Genomic DNA, 21702 nt, shown 5'->3' on the forward strand with positions numbered 1-21702 from the left:
CTGTACAAAAGAATGCCTAAAATTAAGGAATGGAAGCTGAATAGAGAAGAAAAGAAGAAAAATAAGAAAGTTTCCACCAGTTAGTCGCACAAAAATTGCCAGAAATAGACTGGTAGTGTGGACAAAGATTGGAACCTATTTAGAACATTAATAGCCAGTAGGGCTGTGCAAGTATACGGCACAACGAACGCTTAAAAAAAAAAAAAAAAAAAAAAAAAAGACTGAAAAAAGAGAGATGAGAACAACTGGCTGATGCCAAAAGATGAGCACAGGGTGACAACACTGGAGCAGGAATATCACCAGAAGATATGCCAAGCAAAGAGAGTAGTGAAAGAATAAAAGGAGGAGAGTTGGGAAATATTCAACCAGAAACTAGAGGACGACAGCAAGGGGAACCAAAAACAGTTATATAGGGTGTTGACAAGTAACGGATCTGACAGGGAAGATATAAAAGTGAGTGAAGCAGATGATGGGAGTATTAGGGATGTGGAAGACATCAGAGAAGTGATGAAGAATTGGTTTGAAATCTTGCTGAATGGGGGAAACGAACAAGAAAGTGACACCGAAGTCACTGCAGTAGAGGAAGAACAGCATCCAAGTTCTTGGGCAGAAACTGAAAAGGCCCTGAAACAGTTGAAAGTTGGAAAGGCGGCAGGAGTAGATGAGGCTGACAGCAGATATGATAAAGGAAGCTGGAATCCAAGGTATACAGTGGTTCCATCAGATGTTGGGGTTGATTCAGAAAGAGAACGAAGTGTCAAATGACTGCAAAAAGAGAATTATAGTACCACTGTTTACGAAAGGAAGTAGAAAGAAATGCACCAACTACCGAGGAATCAAACTGCCTTAAGGTAAGAAAAATAGCAATGGAACAGAGACTGGAAAAAACGCTAGAACAATGGTTGCCAACTGGCGGACTGCGGTCTACGTCTGGACCGAAGACGGTCAAATACTGGGGTGCCAAAAACATCTGAAAGTATAAATTACATATTCAAATTATTTTAAAAAGTGTATTTTTCTGTGGATAACAATTTGTTTGAGCGCCACCCTTATAATCTTTTCTAGTAGGATACAATTAAATGCTGAATAATTATAATTCTTAATGATTAGTTATAGATAGATTAAATCCTAGTTCCGAAGCAGTGCAGTGCAGCAGAGTGCACTGAAGAGCAGGGAGGAAGGGAGCAAGCTGGCTGGCCGGCACAGCATGTTATGTCAATCCACATAAAAGCTCTGTACATATGAATGAAGACAAGAATTTTATTTAATGAACAAGGAAATTTTATAAATTGATTTCAGACTCCGGAAACCTCTGAAAGCTTTACTAAATTGGAGAAGGAATATTTATTTAAACACCATTTTTGTCCTCTTTGTTGGAACAACAGCTTAAAGCTACTTACTGGGCTACTTCTCTTGGTGGCGGGGATATTTGACAACGAAGTGCCTCCTTTGCAATGCTGCTCCTATATGGTATGGCCCTTTTGCGGTGCGTTGGCACCTGCTGTGTGCCAAGCACTGTCATTCTTATAAAGAATGAATCTAAATGCCATTCTTATAAAGAATGAATCTAAGTAAAGTACACAACTTTTACCGTCACTTTGTTAGTAGTCGTCGAATCTCATAGGGAGCGCTTCATTATTATAAAGATTTATAACATTTCTTTCACACCAAAATGGATCCTAAAAAGCATAAAGTTGATAATGTAAATAGGAAGTTTTTGACTGAACATTGTTGTTTTACACTGCCTTATAGGCCGAGATCTATTACAGTTTGCCTCATATAGAACTATGACTCTTGTTAAAAGTGCCAACTTAAAGCAACACTACAAAATAACTTGTCAGCAGTTCAATAAAAATTTTTGTCTGGATAGCAGAGCTTGTCAAGAAAAATTCCAGACATATCAAGCTTCTTAAAAAAATACATAATAATAACAACAACAACAATAATAAAAAAAGAAGCACCACCTTCCTAGTTCCCTCTATAAGCAAGAAAGAAAAATCTGCAAAAGCAGCAATGTGTTAGCGTCGATCACTTAATAAACACCAAAGCAATTTTCAGACTCTGATATAGTAATAGGAATGTGTGCTGGAAGTGGCCATGGCACTTTCTGAAGAGAAAAATATATTGTTGCCGCAATTGAAGGTTTTCCACCGTCGAAAAGAAGTAATACAAGAACTGTAATTTTGACTGCTGATAATAAAAATAGTTTACTCGAACTTCTGCAGAAGGAGTCTTGCAGCACGCCATAGCACTAGACAAACCATGCAACATTGTTGATGAAGAACAAATGTACATTTTTGATATTGGAAGTAAAGAATTTTGGGAAGAATTGCTAACAATATTGCCACTGAAAGGCAACACTCGCAGAGAAGATCTATTCAAGACTGTTAATGATTTCATGACAAAATCAAACATTAGTTATGATAAAATTATATCTCTTAACAGACAGGGCCCCAGCGACGATTGACAAAGAAAAAGGACTAGTAAAGAGAATCAAGGATAAGAACGCTGTGCTACTACTATCGTATCAGCACATAATATACATTCTGAAACTTTTAAATGCACGCAGTACCGAGCTACTAGAAAACGGGAAATTAATGTCTGATGTGATACAAAGTGTATCTTCTTTCCATTGAAAGCTGGATATCTTTGAAAAAGACATTGCAAGTCAAAACTTTTTTTGCTTTCCAACAATTTTTGAATATAAAAATAATTCTGAAATAGACATTTCAGTATTCTCAAATTTTAAGTCAGACCTTAAGAAGGAATTTGTTGCAAGATTCCAAGACTTTTCAGGGATAGAGAAGCTGTTGTGATTCTTAAGATCGTCTTTTGAAGTATTTCCAGTGGCAGAAGGGACGGACATGGTTACGAAGTTGTTCTGCCTTTGAAAGCCTTTACTCCAAATGGAGATAACAGACTTGCAGGAAGGCATTTCTTTGCAAATGTTTAAAACTGCATCCGCTGAAGAATTTTGGAGTAAACATGCCCCAAAAAAATATGAAAATTGCAAAAAGTTATCCATATACCTGGATACTATGTTTAGCTCCACATATATTTGTGAAATTTCAGTTTCAAAAATGAAGTTTTCTGAAGAACAAACGTTGCTCAAGATTAAAGGTCACCCACCTTGAAGATAGTATTAGCATAAGCTGCTCCCCACATGAAACTAACTTTAAGAAACTGGCGCAAGACCGCAATTGTAATTTCTCCGATTGATTTTATAATACACTATTGTATTTCAGATTAGTTTGTGAGCAAAAATTAAAATTGAAAATTGGTAAGGAATATGAGCTTTTGCTAGATTTTTGAATACCAATATGCCTATCTATTGTATTTCATATTTTTTGCGATTGGAAATTAAAATAAAAAATTAGCAAGAAATGTGAGGTTTTTTCCTCTGGACGTCAACAAAAATTTTCAAAAGTATCATGATGCCATCTAAAATTACTTAATAACCCCTGCCCTAAAACATCAATTTGAGGAACAGGGGTAATGTGGGAACGGTAGACATCATTTTTTCCCCCCTCTGTAACTAAGTGAAGTACTGGGAAAAAGGAAAGGATTTGATAACAGTATTCCCAGACTTGGAAAAGCATACAACAGTGTGCCAAGGGGTAAAATAAGGGAGTGCTTGAGAAAACATAATGTCCCTGATTTATTAATTTGAAACGTACAGATACTGAAGTCAAATATACAAGCAGAAAACAAGGGAGCATCTTTTCCAAGCTGGCAAACAGCGAAGCTGCGAATATGTCACGTAACACAAAATAATCACCAGAAATCAGTGGTCTTGAAATCACAAGGTAGGACTGACAGACCTCCAGTCGGCCATGACAGGGAGAAAAACTGAGCACACCATTTTGGGAAACTGGTAAGTTAACATGGTTAGAACTGGAGTATAAGAACACGCAATACATAATTTTAAAGAGGATGCCCTGTAAAATATTTTAAGATAATACAAAAAAATTCGCTACTTTCATCAAAAATACGATTCCTTGTCCTCATAAGGATGGTTGGTTTTGGGGTTTGATGGGGGCCAAACATCGTCATCAGTCCCCTGTTCCAAACAGATATACTTGTAAAAGACCTATACAGTAAAAGCATAACCTCTGCACCCAGAGGGAGGGAACACCAAGGGGTACAGAGCTAAAATGAACACTGCAATAACACAAAATAGAGGACACTTAAAAGGAGCAGAGCAAATAGTGGGCTAGAGTAAAGCAGACTACAGTGGTTGATGGATCAGGTAAAAGGTCAACCACTCAACTACAAATGAAGAACCTCCAGCTGGAAACCGTTGATAGAGGTACCAACACAACTTGTTACCATAAAAGACACTATTTTGGTACCCATGTCACAATTAAAAGTCACTGGAGTGGGTGTAGCCTCAGAAATCATGCGAGAGCGCCCACACTAGAGTGAGTTATAAAACCCAGCTGCACCGATAAAACGTAAAACTGAGTCAGCTATAGAGGCATCATCACCTAGAATTAAAGGAATTGCAGCTGGTAAATTAAAGAACTGCCGCAAGGGGCTAAAAGGGGGCAGTCCATCAGAAGATGGACCACTGTCAGCCCTGCATCACAGCGACACTTGGGCGGGTTCTCACGGTGAAGGAGATAGCTGTGGGTCAACCGCGTATGTCCAATTCGGAGACGGCAGAGAACAACTGAGTCCCTACGCGTGCTCCTCAAGGATGAGTTCCATACGGCCGTGGACGAATTTACCATGCAGAGCTTATTTGGCACGTTCAAGACAGACCATTCAGAGCTCCAGACATCGTGGACCTTGCAATGTATGGCTGACCGGAGGTCTCTTTCCACGAGACCAAGCTCCAGGGGTGGCGAAGTGGTGGCCTGCTTGGCCAACCGATCAACACGTTCGTTTCCTGGAATGCCAATGTGGCCAGGGGTCCACACAAACATCGCTGAACGACCACACTCGGCGAGAGCAAAAACAGCATCTTGAATACCGCGCACCAAAGGGTAACGAGAAAAACACTGGTTGAGTTCTTGCAATCCACTCAGGGAGTCACTGCATATGACAAATGACTCCCCAGGGCAGGAGGAAAGGTGAGCAAGTGCACAATAAAGAGCAACCAGCTCCACAGTGAAAACACTGCTCCCACAAGGCAGCGAATGCTGTTCAACGTAGTCACCGTGGATGAAAGCAAATCCAGTGCGTCCATCAAACACAGAACCATCGGTGGTAGACTACACCTGCATCGCGAAACGAGGCAAGAAGAGCCAGGAATTGTTGATGAAGACTGGCAGGTGGAACGGAGGACTTGGAGTCGCAGGACAAATCCACGCAAAGCCGCAAGCGAGGGAGGGACCAAGGAGAGGTAGAAGAAGAGGACCGGAAGGGCTGATAGGGCGATAGCTATCAACCACCAACAGATCTGCACCAGGTTTCAGCACCAGGATGGTAACGCTATCCTGCCAACGAGTTGGGAAAACGCCCTCCGTCCAGATGCGATTAAACAGGGCGAGTAATTCACCCTGACAGTGAGCCGAGAGATGGCGAAGAAACTGGTTGTGAATTCGGTCTGGACCTGGAGAGGTATCGGGGCAAGCTGTAAGGGCACTTTGGAACTCTGATTCACTAAACGGAGCATTGTATTGTTCCCAAAGGTGCGTGTGAAACGACAACTGCATACGCTCAGCCTGCTCTTTAATGGCGCGGAATTCTGCGCTGTAGCCTGCTGTCGCAGAACTACGAGCAAAGTACTCTGCCAGATGTTAGGCGATAGCGATTGGATCAGTACAAAGTGTACCCCGAAGAGAAAGGCAAGGGACAGACGCATGAGGGCGAAAGCCAAAAATGCACCAAACCCGTGACCACACCTGAGATGGGGAGGTGCGAGAACCTATGGTGGCAACATATCATTCCCAGCAGGCCTGCTTGCTCCGCCGGATTAACCGCCAATCCCGGGCGTGCAGCCATTTAAAGGCAACCAGATTCTCTAGGGAAGGATGGCGCCGGTGTTGTTGCAGGGCTCGCCGGCGGTCCCGGATAGCTTCTGTAATCTCTGGTGTCCACCAAGGGACTGACTTACGCCTTAGGGTACTTGAAGAGCAGGGGCAGTGGCCTCGGCAACAGAAACAGTGGCCATAGTGACCTCGTCCACTGCCAAATCAATGTCACCAGGAAGCGGAGCAATGGCCATTGTAGCTGAGGTGTAGGCTGCCCAATCAGCTCCACGAAGAGACGATCGTGGCAGCTGGTCAGGGGGTTGGGATTGAAGAAGAGAAACCAGGATAGGAAAGTGGTCGCTACCAGAGAGATCGTCGTGGGCCCTCCAACTGAGGTATGGAAGAAGACCTGGGCTACTAAGAGAGAGGTCAATGGCCAAGACACCGCCAGACACCCTGTCATATTCTACACGGTTCTTATAGTAACCCCGGTAGCCACAGAGGGAGGGGGGTCCACCGAACATGAAACCAGGTTTCCTGTAGGGCCAGACAAGTGGCAGGGAAGCGGCACAAAAGCTGTTTCAACTCAACAAGGTGGTGGAAAAAACCACAGCAATTCCATTGAAGGATAATGGTATCCGACTGTGAAGACATGAAAGAACCTGGGAGGGTATAAGTCACGACTTAGAAGCGCTCGCCGCCACCGATTGCGAAGTAGCCTGATCAACTTACATAGGAGCTGCGGGTCGAGCAAAATCTAACTCCTGAGCGGATGCTAGATGCTCCACATCATCTTCAGGTGCAGAGGTGAGCTCCTTTTCCGTCTCTATGTCCTTCTCCTTTAGCTTTTTCTTCTTTTTGGTAGGGTCCCGTTTGTCCTTCGGTTTATCAGGCTGGGTGGGCTTTTCCGACCCAGTCTCATGGCCCGAGGAAGACCTGGAAGCCCTATGGTGCTCAGGTGGTGGCTTTTTCAGCTACTGGCTGACAACCGGAGGGGCAGTAACCGTGGAAGGGAGGGCACCAAGTGATCCCTTCCGCACGAGGGGAGCCGGAGGAGGCGGGCACTTCTCCGGTGAAGAGGTGGGGACTGAAGTCCCCAAAGAAGGAGGGGTTGTTACTCCCAATGTTGACAGCAGGGGAGCAACAGAAGAGGGTGTTCCCCCAACTACCAGAGGGCAGGAATAGACGGCCGGGCTGGAAGGCCCACAAAAAGTAGCTGAGCTTGGGGGCTCGTCGCCAGGGATGGCGACGTCGAAGCTACTGCAGCATACGGCAATGAAATGTGCACAGTGTGAAGTCGACGGTACTTGCATTTAGCTTCTGTGAAAGTAAGCCTGTCCAAGGTCTTACGCTCCATAATCTTCCATTCTTTTTGATAAACCGTGCAGTCTGATGAGCTAGGTGAATGTTTCTGTCCGCAGTTGACACGAACAGGGGGTGGCGAACATGGGACGTTGGGGTGGGAGGCACGTCCACAATCCCGACAGGTAGGGTTGGCGTCACATCTCGATGACATATGCCCAAACCTCCAGCACTTAAAGAAGCGCATGGGAGGAGGGACGTAAGGCTTAACATCACATCGATGTATCATCACCTTGTCCTACTCATGCAGGGTGTCACCCTCGAAAGCGAAGATGAAGGCGCCGGTGGAGACCCTACTATCTTTAGGTCCCCTGAAGACACATCGTACAAAGTGGACATCGCGGCATTCCAGATTTGCACGGAGCTCGTCGTCAGACTGCAACAACAGGTCATGATGAAAAATAAGTCCCTGAACCATATTTAGGCTCTTATGAGGCATAATGGAGACTGCAACATCACCGAGCTTGTCACAAGCAAGCAATGCCCGTGACTGTGCGGGGGATGCCGTCTGTGTGAGGACTGCCCCAGACCTCATTTTAGACATGCCCTCAAATTCTCCAAGCTTGTCCTCTAAATTTTCCACAAAAAACTGAGGCTTTGTGGTCAGAAATGAGTCCCCATCTGTTCGGCTGCAAACCAAAAATCGAGGAGAATATGTCTCACCAGGTAATTTACACCGCCGTTCCTCCCCTAGTGTGGGCAGAGAAGGGACCAATGGGGGGTCATACTGTAAAGCATTGAACTTTCCTTTTCATGATGGTCCCACGAGCAGCTAGGGAAAGGAATGTCCACCCAGACAGAGCCCCCGCTTGCCTGGGTTAGCCTAATACAACCAGGGGGCGGCAGGTTCCCCAGACGTTGCCCAGTAGTAACTGTTCTACCTCAACAGCCATGCGTCTCCTCGGCGCGCAGCACACCTTGAGATTGAGGTTTTTTTTTTTTTTTTTTTTTGAGGTTTATACCATCCTCGCGACCCAGGCAATTAAGCCAAGATCCCCAGGCTCTGTACCATACAACGTTCCACCGTCGCACCTTACAGTGGTCGTTGAAGCACGCTCAGAGCTTACAGAATTGAGGACTGGTGGCACTTCCCAGTCCCCAGCTCAGGGACCCCGGGGTCACCAAGCCCGTACCCAGCAACTAAATGCTGAGCCCCCTGAGGGCATCCTCATAAGAATGGTCATGAATATTACAACTAAAATATGTATTAGAGAACTGAAGATTGCATCATATATGTATAACACACACAAAGACTACCTTCGTTCCGGAATTACAATTGTCATTTTTTTTAAACAAATGTATGACTTCTGAAACCAATGGTGTCACCCAGTTAATGTATTCTAATGATAAATGAGGAGCTGAAGAACATACCACCACGCAAAGGACAAAAATGTTTTTGAAAACACAATACTTCAGTAAGAAAGTCAGCAGTGACTTGCATCAATCATCTGATTCAAATCATCTTTAAACATTGAACAAATGTATTGACAAAACACACTTGGGTGCTACAATTGTGAACAACACATTATTAGCAATTTTAATTTATCAGATCTTTCAGTAAATAAAAGCGTTAACATCTGAATTTCATCTTGGATATTTTCAAATTTAAATAATGAAATAGTTCAGCATGATGTGACAACATTCACATCAAAAAGCAAGCACACATTACTCATTGCTCTTCAAATTCATGTTTCCTTTTCGTTTCATCACATTTATCACACAATATCTAATATATGAAAATAAATATTTTAGAACATGTTGTCTATAAATGATGAAATAGTTATTCCACATAAAAAATTAAGCAGAATTAAATTACATAAATACAAGTCAAATAATAACTATGATATTATAGTACCATACCTGAATGCTTTTCAAAAAATAGATCACCAGGATAAAACAGTATTTTCTTAATAACTGCAATACGACACTTATCAGAGGCACCTTCAAGTAATTTTATCATTATATCCAGGAAATGCTGCATTTTCTCCAACAACAGATTCTCTGTTTTCTTCCCACTGAAAGATTTTACGACTGACATCATAAAATTGGAAGTAAGTAATTGTGGTATCTATAAAGAGGAATAAAACATTATATAATCATCTACATCTGTTATAGAAAATAGAGATAAATATAAATTGGATAACAAAGATTATATGCATGATGGCCCCCCCCCCCCCCCCCATCCCCCGCCGCAAATCACACACACATTTCAAAGGAATGAATTATAATGGCAATTAAAAGCAGAGCTAGAAATTGCATGAAATTAATGTTTTGCAGGAAACAACAGTCATTAGTGAAAATAAATTTCCACTTAGTTGGAATAAGCTCAAAAAACAATACTCATTCACAGCCCAGTGAAGCTGTTCATAGATTAACCTGGAAAAATTTACAGAAACTTCATATTATAATCACACTGTTGCCATCCAAGTGTTCCTAACCTGAACCAAAATTTGCCTCTATGCATGTGTCTTGTCCTCTATAATTAGCAATAATAATCAATATTAGTCTGTCCATACACATTTTCTCTTCTCCAGCTCTTGTAAGTGCCAAGTTAACTATTCACGGATAAGTTTTTATAAGAGTAAATTATCAAAGGTTCTAAACCAACCAAGGACCGTTAATTGATATACAAGTTACAACACAATTGAAGAAACCATGGAACTAAAGGAAGGTATTTTTCAAAAATTTAGTACTTATTTCATAAACATAACCCCTTTTTTTAGGTAACATTTCTCCATCTATTTCTTTTGTTCTATAGTCTTTTTAATACTTCTTCATTTAGTGCCATTATGTGTCCAGCTACTGTTCCTACAGTTTAACCATCACTTACATTTCACTGTACTCCAGACAACAGCTTAAAAACTGCTTCTTCAGTCCATGTCATTACTTAGTGCCAGTAAACTAAACCCTGTTGATAAAGCTCTCTCTCCCACTTAATAAAAAAGTCAAATTTGTTTCCTTTCATCTTGTTTATTTCCTAATTTAAATGTTTACTAAGTCCACAATTTATTCTTAATTTTTTTTAAATTCTGTCTTCTTTTCAGCCGCAAGGACTATGTCATCTGCAAACCTGAGCATTCATATTTTTGCCTTTTCTTAATCTAAGAAACTTGTAGGGTCAGTATTGCCTCATGTGTTCCAACATCTCCATGGACTCCAAACACACCTTCCCCGAGGTTGGCTTCTACCTGTTTTTCCATTCATGTATAAAGAATTCATGTTAGTATTTTGCAGCCATGATTTATTAAACTGATAGTGTAATTATCGCACCTGTCAAAAACTGCCCTCTTTGGGATTGGAATTATTATATTCTTCTTGAAGTCTGAGGGTATTTCGCCTGTCTCATACATCTTGCTCACCAGATGGTAAAATTTTGTCAGGGCTGGCTCTCCCAAGGCTGTCAGTAGTTCTAATGGAATGTTGTCTACTCCCGGGGCCTTGTTTCGACTCAGGTCTTTCAGTGCTCTGTAAAACTCTTCACGCAGTATCATATCTCCCATTTCATCTTCATCTACATCCTCATCCATTTCCATAATATTGTCCTCAAGTACATCGCCCTTGTATAGACCCTCTATATACTCCTTCCACCTTTCTGCTTTCCCTTCTTTGCTTAGAACTGGGTTTCCATCTGAGCTCTTGACATTCATACAAGTGGTTCTCTTTTCTCCAAAGGTCTCTTTAATTTTCCTGTAGGCAGTATCTATCTTACCCCTAGTGAGATAAGCCTCAACATCCTTACATTTGTCCTCTAGCCATCCCTGCTTAGCCGTTTTGCACTTCCTGTCGATCTCATTTTTGAGACGTTTGTATTCCTTTTTGTCTGCTACATTTACTGCATTTTTATATTTTCTCCTTTCATCTATTAAATGCAATATCTCTTCTGTTAGCCAAGGATTTCTATTAGCCCTTGTCTTTTTAGCTGCTTGATCGTCTCCTACCTTCACTATTTCAGCTCTCAAAGCTATCCATTCTTCTTCTACTTTCTTTCTTTCCACCATTCTTGTCAATTGTTCTCTAATGCTCTCTCTTACACTCTCTACAACCTCTGATTCTTTCAGTTTATCCAGATCCCATCTCCTTAAATTCCCATCTTTTTGTAGTTTCTTCAGTTTCAATCTACAGTTCATAATCAATAGATTGTGGTCAGAGTCCACATCTGTCCCTGGAAATGTCTTACAATTTAAAACCTAGTTCCTGAATCTCTGCCTTACCACTATGTAATCTATCTGAAACCTTCCAGTGTCTCCAGGCCTCTTCCATGTAACAATCTCCTTTCATGATTCTTAAAGCAAGTGTTAGCTATGACTTAGTAATGTTCTGTGCAACTGAAAATGCCAGGATGTCAACAAAGACGAACATAAATTAAAAAATGTCATACTTATGCACAAATATGTTTTTATGTTAAGGGAAAAAAAGCTCCTGCCAAAACAGCAAATGAGAAAGTTGTAACAGTCAATTCAGCATTGTACCATAGTATATACGATGTTTCTCTGCAGCAAGTGACTATATATTTTATAGCGTGAAAACTTGTCTATAGACAAGACAACATAATCTGCAAACAGCCTACTGCCACTTCCATTTTTCCTTTTGGTAATTTATGTATATAGTGTATGTGTATGTGTAGTACAAGTATGTATGTGTAGTACAAGTTTATATGCCAACTAGCTCTGCAGATGATGATGAAATTGATGAAATGTATGACGAGATAAAAGAAATTATTCAGGTAGTGAAGGGAGACGAAAATTTAATAGTCATGGGTGACTGGAATTCGTCAGTAGGAAAAGGGAGAGAAGGAAACATAGTAGGTGAATATGGATTGGGGGGAAGAAATGAAAGAGGAAGCCGCCTTGTAGAATTTTGCACAGAGCATAACTTAATCATAGCTAACACTTGGTTCAAGAATCATGAAAGAAGGTTGTATACCTGGAAGAATCCTGGAGATACTAAAAGGTATCAGATATATTACATAATGGTAAGACAGAGATTTAGGAACCAGGTTTTAAATTGTAAGACATTTCCAGGGGCAGATGTGGATTCTGACCACAATCTATTGGTTATGAACTGCAGATTGAAACTGAAGAAACTGCAAAAAGGCGGGAATTTAAGGAGATGGGACCTGGATAAACTGAAAGAACCAGAGGTTGTAGAGAGTTTCAGGGAGAGCATAAGGGAACAATTGACAGGAATGGGGGAAAGAAATACAGTAGAATAAGAATGGGTAGCTCTGAGGGATGAAGTAGCGAAGGCAGCAGAGGATCAAGTAGGTAAAAAGATGAGGGCTAATAGAAATCTTTGGGTAACAGAAGAAATATTGAATTTAATTGATGAAAGGAGAAAATATAAAAATGCTTAAAGTAGTAAAGGAGTTTTGCTATTTAGGGAGTAAAATAACTGATGATGGTCGAAGCAGAGAGGATATAAAATGTATACTGGCAGTGGCAAGGAAATCGTTTCTGAAGAAGAGAAATTTGTTAACATCGAGTATAGGTTTAAGTGTCAGGAAGTCGTTTCTGAAAGTATTTGTATGGAGTGTAGCCATGTATGGAAGTGAAACATGGACGATAACCAGTTTGGACAAGAAGAGAATAGAAGCTTTCGAAATGTGGTGCTACAGAAGAATGCTGAAGATAAGGTGGGTAGATCATGTAACTAATGAGGAAGTATTTAATAGGATTGGGGAGAAGAGAGGTTTGTGGCACAACTTGACTAGAAGAAGGGATCGGTTGGTAGGACATGTTTTGAGGCATCAAGGGATCACAAATTTAGCATTGGAGGGCAGCGTGGAGGGTAAAAATAATAGAGGGAGACCAAGAGATCAATACATTAAGCAGATTCAGAAGGATGTAGGTTGCAATAAGTACTGGGAGATGAAGAAGCTTGCACAGGATAGAGTAGCATGGAGAGCTGCATCAAACCAGTCTCAGGACTGAAGACCACAACAACAACAGTGTATGTGCAAAGAGTCTCTCTCTCTCTCTCTCTCTCTCTCTCTCTCTCTCTCTCTCTCTCTCTCTATTCGTTTAGTCGGTTCCGACTCTTCGTGACCCCATGAACCAAATCACGCCACTTTTTCCTGTCCTGCACTTTCTCCCGTAGACCTTCCAGGTTGGAACACATTGCTTCTGTGATGCCATCGATCCATCTCATACTCTGACGTCCTCTTCTTCTAGTTCCTTCAATCTTCCCCAGCATTAATGTTGCTTCCAGCGAGGCATGCCTTCGCATTGTGTGTCCAAAGTAGGTCAGCTTTTGTTTTAAGATTAGACCTTCCAGGGAGAAATCTGGTTTAATTTGCTCCAATATTGATCTGTTGGTTCTCTTTGCAGTCCATGGAACTCTAAGAAGTTTCCTCCAACACCACAATTCGAAGGAGTCATTTCTTCTCCGTTCAGCCTTTCTAATGGTCCAGGTCTCACATCCATACATCACAACTGGAAAGACCACAGCCCTCACAATACGGATCTTTGTTGCTAGTGTTATATCTCTGGACCTTATAACCTTGTCAAGGTTTGACATCGCCTGTCTACCGAGCAACAGGCGTCTCCGGATTTCATGGCTGCAGTCACCGTCAGCAGAGATCTGGGAACCGAGATAACTGAATGTGGTCACTACCTCCATGGTTTCTCCTGCTATATCCCACAAATTGGTAGGTGTAGTTGCCATAATTTTCGTTTTCTTCACATTCAGCATAAGACCAGCCTTTTCACTTTCGTCTTTCACCTTCAGTAAGAGTGTTCTCAATTCTTCTTCACTTTCTGCCAACAGGATCGTATCATCCGCGTACCTGAGGTTGTTTACAATTATTCCAGCTATTTTAATTCCTGTTTCTCCTTCATCTAGCCTCGCATTCCTCATGACATGTTCTGCATACAGGTTGAATAAGTACGGTGACAGTATGCAGCCTTGCCGGACCCCTTTCTGAATCTTTATCCATTTCGTTGCTCCATACATAGTTCTCACCGTGGCTTCTTGGTCAAGGTATAAACTCCGTATCAGATGAATGAGGTGATCTGGGACACCCATGTTTTTCAGTACGTTCCATAATTTGTTGTGATCGACACAGTCAAAGGCTTTGGCGTAGTCAATAAAGCAGAGGTACACATCTTTCTGGAATTCTTTCACTTTTTCCATAATCCACCGAATGTTAGCAATTTGATCTCTAGTTCCTCTTCCTTTCCTGAATCCAGCTTGTTCTTCTGGCAGCTCTCGATATAGATATTGGCGAAGTCTATTTTGTAAGATTTTCAACATAACTTTGCTAGCATGTGAAATAAGTGCGATTGTTCGGTAATCTGAGCATTCTTTAGAACTTTTCTTCTTTGGAATGGGGATGAATACTGATCTTTTCCAGTCTTCTGGCCACTGCTGCGTGATCCATATTTTTTGACGTATTGAGTGCAGCACTTTCACTGCATCCTTTCCAGTGACTTTAAACAATTCTGCTGGTATTTCATCATGTCCACTAGTTTTGTTGTGCAAAGAGTAGCAACATTATAATTTTGCATGTTGTATTCATCCGATCTGTGCAATTTTTTCAGAGCTGTGTACGTAATCATCACTGATTTTTAAGTGTCTGAAACTATATAGGGTATTTAGTATGTTGTCTGCTGTCAAACAGCAGAGAACTTTTATTAAATTTTGCCATAAGCTTTTTTGCTGTAAGATTGGAATGAAGTGCAAGAACGTTTAATGATCATTGACTACTGCTTTTGGTGAGTCTACTATGAGTAAGACAAGGGTTTACAAGTGGTATAAGGATCTCAAAGGAGGTCATCAAGACTGTGATAATGGCAAGTGTCCTGGATACTCCAGCACCAACACCAGCTGATGAATCTCGGAAGGGAGGGGGGGGAGGGGGGGGGAGGGGGGGGGGGCAGGGCACCAACACCTAGATTTATGGCAAAACTTTTGCACCCACCAGATATCGCACTCGCTCTTGCACCAATATAACGCACCCGCTCAAACTTCAGTACTGGTGCAAGAAGTTTTGGCCAAAACAAATACTGTAATGATGCTTCAGCCTCACGTTCACCAGTCATGGCCTCATGTGACTTTTTGTATTCCCAAAAGTAAATTAAGGGCTCTCATTTTAAAAGCAAGGATTAAATTAAAAATGCATGGCTGAGGGAGCTAAAACCTAATCCAAAGTGTTTCTCAGATTGGAAAAAGCACTGTTTAATATGTAATGGGGACTACGTTGAAGGGAACAACATTGACATACACCATTTTTCCCCAAAATACCTTATTTTTTAACACAACTCATAATATGAGCAGTAGTCACTCAGAACATTCCACTGGGGTACACTCGAATCTATTTTTACAAGTGAAGATTTTGCTCCATTATAAATGACAAGCTGTGTAACATTCACTGTGAAAACTTCAACGTAATCACAAAGCTGGTCTGATACTTCATACATTTGTATTTTCTTCATTGAAGAATAGTGTAGAACTGCATCAAATGCCTGCTGTAAGTCAATCAACAGGGCAGTGCTACAACCGCCTTCTGGGTCTTGTGGATGACCATTATATATACATTTGCTGTGTCAATGTTTGTTTAATGACGTGCAAACAACACATAAAAATTTCCCATGCAATACAGGTAAAGCATCTCGCCACAACTTGCTTTATTTTTTAACACTGTACTACTCTGCTGTACACTACGGCTCATATGTTGTTTGTTTCTTTATTAATGTAATCTCCCTCATGATAATGCTAAACTAGGCCACGGCAAAACTTCTCAATTGCAAATTGTGAACTACGCTGCTAGAGCATTCACTACAGAGTAAATTCAGTTTGTTATTTCGATAACTGTTATGCATGAGTGTTCCTCATAACTTACCAAAGTGGTGTCCTTTAAATGCTTCAAAATGTATATCAGCATGTCCACAGCTAGTGTCATCCTTTTGTTAGTTGGTTTGGATAATTGTTCATCGATTCCAGTCTCCCAAAATAATATTAAATGCTCAGATTCTGTCAACTGCCGGCAAAATTCTTCATACACAGGATGCTGGTCTGCAGTATGAACTGGTGATTCCTTTAAAAAAAAAAAAAAAAAAAAAAAAAAAAAAAAAAAAAAAAAAAGGGGGGGGGGGGGGGGAGTGGAGTGGAGAGAGAGAGAGAGAGAGAGAGAGAGGGGGGGGGGGGAGGGGGTAGGTCATTACCTGAACAGAAGAAAAATCACTTTTCTTTCAATGTTTAGCAAAATAAACCTATCTTTATCAAGTATCTAAAATCTTTTATGGATCATTCTAGTGTCTCAATTTTAAGAAAGGTTCAAAGATGTGATATCTTTCATCCAGTAACATACGAAATTTAAATAAACACACAAATATTATTACTTCATTAATGAAGTCCATCAGCTGTTATAAAACCTTGCTCTAAAAATATTGCATTAATTCATGTTACACACAGCTGTAATTACCATAAGCAGTTTGCCACAGGCTTTCAGCGAGTCTTCAACAATAAGTCCTGGTGTGCCAAGATGTTTCATCATAAATTTCTTTTTAACCACTGATGGATACTGCCTGCTTGCTAAGAGCAGAATATACAGTGTTTCCATAGACTGATTTTCCCATGGTTTGCCAACCTCATCCTTTAAGACTGGCCACAATACATTGTGAAATAAGGTTTCATCAATCTGAGAAAGACCAAAACAAAATATCACATTGGTTTGCTCAGCAATCAGAAACAAAAGAGTTTTTACAGTTTACACTAATGTAATATGTACACGTTTACTAAATCTCTGGACAGACACTCAAAGATAAAAAGGGTCTTCACCCACACTCTCAGAAAGTGAAAACTTTTCCTCTTGTTATAAAAAGATGACTATCAAAGCAATGAGTGGAAATAATGTAACTTACTAAGGCGACCAGAATGATAAGCTAAACCACACATCGCCGTACATGAAATTCCAACATAATGATGAAATGTGAAGAACCAGCTTTCTCTGAAATACAATTAAGTGACAATAAGTAGCCCTACTAACAGCTAAAACCTGGTTCTGTCTTAAACGATACATTCCTGACAACCAACTGAACTTTTTTATTAATTCATACACTGTAATTATGTTTTACATCTTCTTTGGGAACTAGTTAAATGTTTTCAGGGCTTAAATGAAGGAACCAGATTTTCACTGGACTCCCAAATACTTTTTCCACTAGAGTGGCAAGTAAACATGTTTGAATCCACAAACAAATACAGGTATTTGTAATAACAAACATCAAGAAAGAAAGAGTGTTTTCAAAGCAAGCAGCACTGTCCAAAAGTAGTTTCACACCAGCAACTTCCATTAAGAAACTAAACATGTTTATCTACCACATCAACATAAACTTTCTGTGTTACACACATTTCTGATTTCCTTCTCTCCCCTCTGACATGCTTGCCTCGAGAACAGTGTTGCCTCCTTAGTCAAGAGGAAAAGTAAACACAGAACAGAATTCACAAAAGTTTTTCTCCTATCTCCCATTATGTCACAGTTGTGGTAAAGGTGCAGCGGAATCCACATTTTCTTCTGATACTGCCCACGTATTGTTTCTAATCTTCCTACAGAAAGAACATATGCTTCAAATTTTGCTACTCTAGCATTAGTTTTTGAAAGTTTTTAGCCAACATATGAATCTTTGTGGTGTATGCCATTTTCACAACCTAATAGTACTCACTTGTTTCTTTTCAAATTGAGCATCATTTCTGGACAGTAGTGTCACCAAGAAGTAAACTTACCCGATTCATATCTGAATGTAGACTTTCCCATCATATGCATAGGATATCTTCTCTGGCTTCCATCCGCATGTCAGCATCAAACTTCAACAATGTTTCAATAAGTCTCGTCATCTTCTGGTGAAGTGTTTAGACTGTGTGAGTGTCTCATATATTACACACACACACACACACACACACACATACACACACGTGTGACGGCCAGCTCCCCCCACCCCTACCCCAAGTGCAGGGTCCAGCAACCTGAAGTGGAAGGAGTGGACTGCTGTTCGACTTTCTGTCCATTCAGACTTGTCCAGACTTGCTAAGTGTCAACTACTGGGTGCATTCTTGGTGTACAGCTGCTAGTGTGGGGGGTCCACGCTGAACTCAGCATATAGCGCTCATCCCTGTCGATGAGATGCTATGGAGCCTTGTCACAATACACTATTTAAAGGTACTCTCCCAAAAGCCCTTAGGTTGGCACAATATTTTTATTTTCTCAAATTTCAGTGTATATCGCTCTTTTGATGCTTTGTTCCTCCACAGCTGATTTAACTTTATGTCCCAGACGTAGGCATCTAAAGTGTTCCTTGCAGCACTGCGAGATGTAGAGCTGCGTTTGACTGATGTCCTGGCAGCCACACTTGTGAGGAATGCTGTATGTACTTGGTATTTGCAGTTGTAGTTTGTCCTTTGCTGTGACTAGCAAAGCTTTCATTTTTCGTGTGATCGAAAGATGCCCTTGATGATGTTTTTTCTGAGGATTCTCACAATTTGGCTGAGGGAAGGAAGCCCAGTAGAGGGGATGAAGGGGAGTTCCCCTTCCTTTTTCTCTTCCTCTTTGCACATGGCAGCATCATTCATTGTCTTTAGCACACATTCAATCTGTAATGCACATACAATCTGAATTTTGCTGTAAAAATTTGGGAGAAACACATCTCTAAGGTGTTGCAGCTCAGCTCAGCTGGAAGGCTGTCACTGTCACAAATGGCAAGTGCCTGTGTACTAGAGTTGTTGAGACAGCTTACCACTGAGCCACAAGGTGACAGGTTGTTGCATTAAAGTGTAAATCTGTGTGAGTCTTCTTTCTGTAAACTGCATCTCCTAGAATATCGTTGCTTTTCTTCTTGTTATAATGTCTGAAGAAGGAAGACATCCATTGTGTTCCAGATCAATCATGAACTGTATGTTTTGATGGATGCTGTTCAGGTGATCCAGGAACTCAATCAGGGCCACTCTGCTGTTTTTCCACACGACAAAGCTGCCATCTACTGTAACGGAGGAAGTGTTTAGGTTTCAGCAATGCAGTTTTTAGTGTTGTTATCTCAAAGTGCTTCATATAGAGATTGGCAATTCTGGGTGCAAGTAGCGAGCCAATGGCTAGTCCATCAACTTGTTCATAGAATTGCTTACTACATTTGAAGTAGGTTATGGTGACTACATGTTCAAACAGCTTTACCGTTTGAAGCTTAAAGTGATCTGCTCAGCGTACCAAGGCATCTTGAAATGGTACTCGAAAAAAGAAAGATGTTACATCAAAGCTCACCAACAGATCGTCCTTCTGCAGCTGCGACTCTTTCAATAAGGCAATTAAATTGGCGAGGTTCTTCACATTGGACTCTAGTGTCCCAATACGGGTTTTGAAAGTGAGGCTAGATACTTGGCCAGTCCACTTACGGGTGCAGCAATGGTGTTTATTATATGACCCAATGGTATACTTTCTCTGTGAATTTCCTGCAGTCCACGAAACCAAAGAGGTGCTGGAGGCTTTGGACAGCTGCTTCATATCTTCTTTCATTAGACCTGGCTCGAGAAGCAATGCTAATGCTTTCTTTGTCATCTTCATTTTTGGGTCCTCCTTCAACTTTCTGTAGGCTGGATCCTGCATCAGAATACGTATTTCCTGTTGATATTCATCGGCACACAATACAGCTGTCACATTTCCATTGCCAGCAGATAAGTCTATCATGTTTTCATCTTCTCTTAGCGTGCTGTCTGTTCTGCTGTTGTCACTTCTGGTTTCAGCAGGTGGAATTTGTGGATGTTCCTGCATGTTTTCTGCCCAATTTCCTCTGCCTTTTTCACTGGCACGCCAAAGACTGTTTCTTCAACACTACTAATAATGTCCTTTTTTCATACTGTGTCTGGAACAGGAATGAAGGTCAGCCCTTTCGAGGACCTAGGTTGTTGCGGCATCCAGTTCTTTCTCCTTCATACTTACAGTTCTTGTATCACTGACACTCTCCAACTTTACCCGAGCTCCCACCAACCTCTCAAATTTTCTGTATGACACATCACACTGTTGACTTGCAAGTCGCGGAAGTGGTGTCAACTAAAAAGGACTTGCAATATGGCGGCCAAACTCCCCCGAATGGGGCCTCCTGGCAAACAATGCCATACGATCATTCCATTTTTTCAGTGGTGTTAAAAAAGCAATCCATGGCTTCCCAGCAGAAAAGGTGGAGGAAATACAGGGTCAACAGCAAACCTCAACTTCTGAAACCAAATATGACATCAGAATGGAAAGCACTACGAGTACTGCGAGAAGATGAAAACACAATAGTCCTATCTGCTGATAAAGGAAATGACAGTTCTACTGTGTGCTGATGACTAGCACCATAAAATAAGCTCTCTGCTACAGGATCCATCCCGCATGACGCTGAAGAAGGACCCAACATCGAAGAAAAAAAAAAAAAGAAGGAGAGATATAGAGTGAATCTATACAAAGGCTGCAGCGTCTCCATGCTTGAGTGGATTGTAAGATTTCTAGCTATTTTTGGTATTGGTATGAAGTGATTTGAGCGCTCTTTTTATTCGATGTATCATACTTCATAGTTGTACGCTGGATATTGTTCAAACAAAAGTCTTCAACAGATTATACGATATGCCACAGAGGTTCTGAGTACAAGCAATGTGACTTTGGTTGTTAATAGCATTGTCGTTGCCAGTGGATAATTCTGTGAGAAATAAATGAGTGTGTGGCAGGTGTTGGTCAAACTGCTGAGTATCTGGAAATAACTTGCAGTACACAAGGGATGTAAAAGCAGAGGACGTTACTTTTTGGAAATTTGATTTTGTAAAGACTGAGATATGTGAAAATATCTGGTAACACTGTCACTCCATTGCTTGCTCACACATAATTTATGTTGAGTTTGAAAGAGGCAAATTTTTATCTCGATTTCTCTTTACAGGTTAAGGTCAATTAATCTGATTGTCGATATGAAATTAAGCAAAATTATTTGCTCACACAACTTGCACTCAGTAATGTATCATAAGACAGGGCAATATCATTTTAATAAGAAATTAATTTTGTACAGAATGTTGTAACTGTTAAGGAACAAGTTTAATAGTTTACATTACAGTTTTTGTATGCTAATCTCTTCTACATCTTTCAGTAAATCCAGTTTCCACCACCATATCCCCACTAAAGTTTTATTTTCTAACTGTGTGTTGCCACACTGCACTTCACGGAACACAGCTGCACAAAAACTAAGGCATGATGTGCTTAGCATACCTGCTTTTTCTTGCATTGCACTTTAGCTGGTTTGCTGCTGTGCTGCATTTAAATTTTCATCACTTTCGAAGGCTACGAACTAAGCGAAACAAGGAACGTTACACCAGCAGCTTTACAAAAAGAGCTCATCCCATGGGTAAGGGGTGAGATGGCCCCCTATTTAGGTGTACGGCACTCATCCTATCTTGATGCTTTGGCAGAAGATGTGAC

General features: G+C 41.0%; 1 protein-coding gene across 1 annotated transcript in view; it reads right to left on the reverse strand.

Annotated features, from left to right (window-relative positions):
* The window catches only part of LOC126419792 (myb-binding protein 1A), a 114157-nt gene that overhangs the window by 75617 nt on the left and 16838 nt on the right, over positions 1-21702 (reverse strand). The window contains exons 4-6 of the mRNA XM_050086976.1: positions 16702-16917; positions 16120-16314; positions 9141-9348 (exon numbers count right to left, since the gene is read on the reverse strand). Of these exons, the coding sequence (XP_049942933.1) occupies positions 9141-9348; positions 16120-16314; positions 16702-16917 (619 nt within the window). The remainder of the gene's footprint in view (positions 1-9140; positions 9349-16119; positions 16315-16701; positions 16918-21702) is intronic.

This window comes from Schistocerca serialis, chromosome 9 (assembly GCF_023864345.2).
Source record: "Schistocerca serialis cubense isolate TAMUIC-IGC-003099 chromosome 9, iqSchSeri2.2, whole genome shotgun sequence".
NCBI classification, from domain to species: Eukaryota; Metazoa; Arthropoda; class Insecta; order Orthoptera; family Acrididae; genus Schistocerca; species Schistocerca serialis.